This window comes from Pygocentrus nattereri, chromosome 21 (assembly GCF_015220715.1).
Source record: "Pygocentrus nattereri isolate fPygNat1 chromosome 21, fPygNat1.pri, whole genome shotgun sequence".
Lineage (NCBI taxonomy): Eukaryota > Metazoa > Chordata > Actinopteri > Characiformes > Serrasalmidae > Pygocentrus > Pygocentrus nattereri.
The window spans coordinates 31,092,549-31,097,548 of record NC_051231.1 but is presented as its reverse complement, the minus strand read 5'-3'; the positions used below and the strand labels follow the sequence as shown (position 1 = coordinate 31,097,548).

The 5,000-nt window shown below is 44.2% G+C and overlaps 1 protein-coding gene across 4 annotated transcripts in view; it reads right to left on the bottom strand.

Moving 5' to 3' along the window:
• Nucleotides 1-5,000, bottom strand: part of sema3fb (sema domain, immunoglobulin domain (Ig), short basic domain, secreted, (semaphorin) 3Fb) — a 106,145-nt gene that overhangs the window by 10,225 nt on the left and 90,920 nt on the right. For all 4 annotated transcript variants that reach the window (XM_037532555.1, XM_037532556.1, XM_037532557.1 and 1 more), the window contains 3 exons: nucleotides 4,049-4,118; nucleotides 3,449-3,593; nucleotides 2,768-2,990 (listed from right to left, as the gene is read on the bottom strand). In XM_037532555.1, the coding sequence (XP_037388452.1) occupies nucleotides 2,768-2,990; nucleotides 3,449-3,593; nucleotides 4,049-4,118 (438 nt within the window). The remainder of the gene's footprint in view (nucleotides 1-2,767; nucleotides 2,991-3,448; nucleotides 3,594-4,048; nucleotides 4,119-5,000) is intronic.

Genomic DNA, 5,000 nt, shown 5'->3' with positions numbered 1-5,000 from the left:
TGAGAGATGAGGGGGAGAGAGAGAGAGAGAGTGAGAGAGAGATGAGGGAGAGAGAGAGAGAGATGAGGGAGAGAGAGATGAGGGAGAGAGAGAGAGAGAGAGATGAGAGAGAGAGATGAGAGAGAGAGGGAGAGAGGGAGAGAGGGAGAGAGGGAGAGAGGGACAGAGATGAGGGAGAGAGAGAGATGAGGGAGAGAGAGATGAGGGAGAGAGAGATGAGGGAGAGAGAGAGAGAGAGAGAGAGAGAGAGAGAGAGAGAGAGAGAGAGAGAGAGAGGGAGAGAGAGAGAGAGAGAGAGAGAGAGAGAGAGAGAGAGACAGAGATGAGGGAGAGAGAGAGATGAGGGAGAGAGAGAGAGAGAGAGAGAGAGAGAGAGAGAGAGATGAGGGAGAGAGAGAGAGAGAGAGAGAGAGAGAGATGAGGGAGAGAGAGAGATGAGGGAGAGAGAGAGATGAGGGAGAGAGAGATGAGGGAGAGAGAGAGAGAGAGAGAGAGAGAGATGAGAGAGAGAGAGGGAGAGAGGGAGAGGGAGAGAGAGAGAGAGAGAGAGAGAGAGGGAGAGGGAGAGGGAGAGAGGGAGAGAGGGAGAGAGAGAGAGAGAGAGAGAGAGAGAGAGAGAGAGAGAGAGAGAGAGAGAGAGAGAGGGAGAGAGAGAGAGAGAGAGAGATGAGGGAGCTTAGTGGCACCAGCTGCACTGTTTGTTTGATGGATCCTCGTTCTCCAACTCCACTGCCCTGAACTTGTAGCCCTCAAAGCTTTTTACTCAGAATGAATGATGAACAGGGGCTTAACGTACGTTTCTAAACGGGCATTTCAGCCCTGTGGCTGTACAGTGGAAGCAGAGAGGGTGAAACGGCCTCGGGTCAGAGAAGGCGGAGAGTCAACAGAGCGGCAGTGCACAGAGGGGTGAGGCCGCAGTCACTTACCAAAAATCACTCAACCCGCGGAAGAGCGCCAGACTTAAAAAGGAAGCAGGCGAAGTCAAATAAACACAGCCTGACGTTTTAATGAGGACTGTATAGTCCTTAAAGTGGACTCTTGTGTCCAGCAGAGAGCGCTGTACCTCAGAGCCAACAAAGTCTCGCGTAGTTTTTGAATTTTTTAAACTGTTGGTGGAAATATGAGTGATTGTTGATTTGACAATTATCAGAGGCCCTTGATTTGCTCAGCAGTGCCATCTTCTACCCTACTGGACAAACTTTAGAGGGCATTTCCACTGATTTTTCAAAATGTGTGCTTTACTCAATCATTAAGATATAAAGTCATTCAGAGCAGTTTGGGGCGAAACGCTCCAGTCCAGAGAAAATAAGAATTGTTCACAGTGGTGGTGACAGGAACCAAAGGAAGAGTTTAATGCCTCTAAATTGGGCTCGGCAATCCGAATCCTGTCCTTTTAACAAAAATCAATCCGCCTTGGGAACCGAAACATTTCATGTCTATTTTATTGAAGTAACGTTTTACCATCTTGGCTGTAAATATGTCTCAGTATGTGCTAATGTCCTAGTATAAGCTAAAACATACATCATAAACAAAAAGGCAGATTTACTTTGGTCCACATTAATCTTCAGCTCAGCTGTAGCCACTTTTCTCGCATCTCCGGCAGGAAACTTTTCCTCAAAATTGAACCGTTTCTTGTAAAACATATCAAAGTTCGACTTTTTACAAAGCTGAAGTCGCTTCTCATCCGCGAGCTTCTTGCTTGAATTTTCCCGTTCCACCTTAATTGGTGCCATTCTGGGGGCTCAGGCACTGACAAACTGTCTCGTCGCAGATTAAACATATCAGGAAACCAGCTGGAGTGATTATAAACGCAAATAAGTCCATTCATCTCTAAATTATCGATACACATCTTTATCTTTGCCTTTTCGTGAGCTACTAGCTAGGCAAGATTGTTGTCTTTGTTGCTATGGTGACCAACCTGTGCACCTTAGCAGTTCTACATTAACTCCAGCGTTTAAGTCCATTTACTGGTAAACTGTGTTGAACGATCAGCAGAGATCTATTTTATTGCAAAAGATTATTAATTTTATTTTTACCTACCTAATCTAACTCTGCTGTGGAGCCGCAACAGGACAGTAAAAGAGCGGCATGTTGCCGACCCCTGCTTTAAAAGCTCCCTCTTGAAAGTTATTACATGAAATGGTTACTTGCAGGAATATGTGAGGCAAAAAACTCAAATGTATCACTATTTTATCATTAAGAACATAAAAACTAAGGAAACTCGTGTAGGTTCACTGGTGGTTTTGGATAGTAAATAAAATGCCTATATTTGTGTTGTAAACACTGCAACACTTGGCTCCCATCACCGCCACTGTAAAGATATTCAATTTCTTCAGTGAACCACAAACATCTCAGTTTTGGAATTGTTCAGAAATACTGATAAAATTCTCTATTAATTAATTCACGAAACTAGAGCTACACAATACATTGTGTGATCGCTGTTATCATGATATTGACCATGACATAATATGGCCGTACTGATGTTGTGGAAAGCTGTAATATACCAACAACTTGGCTGACCATTCACTGACCACCTTGACCAATCGCAGATTAGTGTCTGTAGGTGTTTGGAGGGACTGAGTCATTCAGAAAATTGAGCAAATCTAAATTCAGTCAGTCTTAATCGTGTCACATTAAAGCTTAGTTATGAGGCAAACTACAGTGGCAGTAATACAAACTGTACTATGTGAATCTCCTGCACTTGGCAGTCCAGTTCAGTTCCACCTCTCATAGGCGGGCGAGTCTACAGGAAATAACACACACTCACCTGTGCCCAGGAACAGCACCTCGTAGTTGCCGTCGGCGGCCGTCACCTGGTCTACAGTGATGGTGGTGAACTCATAATCCACGTTTGTCCTGACCACAAGGGGCCGCTTGTGCACAGGGTAAACAGCGTTGTACATGGTGGGATGGTTGCGCATGAAGTTAATGACCTCGTCAGGGTAGTCCTTGGTGGACTTCATGTTGGGGGTGAAGGTTCCTCCAGGACACTGAAGAGGAACAGTAAGAATGCTAGAATGGGTTCCACCACTGCGGCCCTGTATTGGACTTCTACATACAGATTTAGGGTAGAAGCCTCACTGGAAAGTCCTTTTCAGCGCACATTCAATACACAAACTGCTGACAAAAGCAGCTGATGCTGTTATGAATAACACTTATAAATGTTTGTCGGTTTATGCATGTTGTCATGAAAGGCTTGTGTGTTTCTGATAAAATGACCAGTGAGTGTAGCTGCAAGGGAGATTTTACAATAAATTGGCAACTATGCAACTGAATCTATACTCTCATATTTCTTTCTAAGGCCTATAAGAGGATGATACCACAAATATCTACCAAAAACTGACTATGAATTGGATTTCTGTGCCTATAGCGATTAATAGATGTCTTCAGTTTCTAATGAGTGTCATGATACGGCAGCTCCTTCCTGAGTGATCACTGGGTTTCTTACCGTTCCTGGCCGAGGATATGGGATTTTGCCTGTGTAGGCCACCCACTGGTAGTTGGGTCCCTCTTTGTGAGAAAATGGTCCGTTAAACACCATCCGAATGTCCGCCATGGAGTACACGCAAACCGCTGACCCTTTAAACACTGACCTGTAATAGACACACATCAGGTTACAAAACACTATGGATTATGGACGTGGAGCCTTCCTGATGAGCTGTCAGTGTAAATTCATGTGGTTCTCTAAATGAACGCTATAGTGAAGCTACCTTCTCTGTGTGCTGTGTATATTCTGGATGGCAGGAGGTGAAAGATATGGAGTTTCTCTCAGAGAGAGGCCATAAAGTCTAATACAGCTACTGACTGATGGCTTTCCATCAGACAGCTGCATGAGCAAAGCCAGAGCGCCCCTGCAGAGGAAGTGAGGGGGAGTCCTTCCTGTTTTAGGCTTTGTAGTCATGTGGGCAGCACATAGTGCAGAAATGTACATGTCAGATGATGACATATGAATGGCTCTGATGACGGTCAGTAAAGCCTGGAGTGATTATACATGAAAAGAGGCGGCTGCAGATGGAAGAGCACTTTCTCCAAGCAGCTATACACTCACCCAGAGACGGAAAAGACCCCGTAGATGACCGGATTCTTGGTGTCCTGCGTGGGCTGTATGTACACGTCTCCTAAAACACACACAAACACAAGCACTTCAGTGGAATGGCTGGACTAAGAAAGTCAGATGCTGCCCTTTATTTACTTCATTTCCAGTCAAAACACTCATTAAGTACAAATTCATTTTCCAGAGAAAATGGGCCTCCTAACAACCACCTGGAAGACCTGTTAGACACCAAAACTGCCCCCATCAGATTAACAACACTTAAAGCTTCCGTCTTTGAGAGAGAGGAGAAATTCAAGCTGCTTCAGATCTGAGAACATCCACAGGTTTCTGTCCATCCGTCCACTGTGAGAAGACAACTCAGTGCTGTGGGTCTGAAAGGACGTGTAGCTGATCGAGAAGAACCTCACTGAGAAAAGGAGACGGACACATAAAACAAAGAAGCTGAACGGTGGACTGACCGCCCCAGAGTCCAGACCTCAACACCACTGAATGGGTTTGATTACTTCAGGAAATGTTCAACCAGCTTCTAAGACTGAGCTTTGGAGGCGTGTCTGCAGGTTCTTTGAGGAACTGAAAGTGAGTCTCCTGAAAAGAGTGGATGCTGTCATAAAGGTAAAGAGTGGACACAGTAAACACTGAGCACTGAGAAATTAATAACTTGTACTTAATGGCCGTTTTGACTGGATATTAAATAAATAAATCTCTGATTTTTGTACAACACTGTACACAGACACAAGCAAACATATGATGTCATTTAATGTTTTATATTTGAGTTTATTTACTTCTGATAAACACTTAAAAAGCAGTACTTATGGTGTATAAAAACACAAAAAAATTCATCTGTTACCAAACTATCCCTCAAAAAATGGCTACAGACCAAAAGAACACTGGAGATTAAAGAGCTCATCTGCACAGCAGATCATACAGATACTGTCAGATGAAAAGA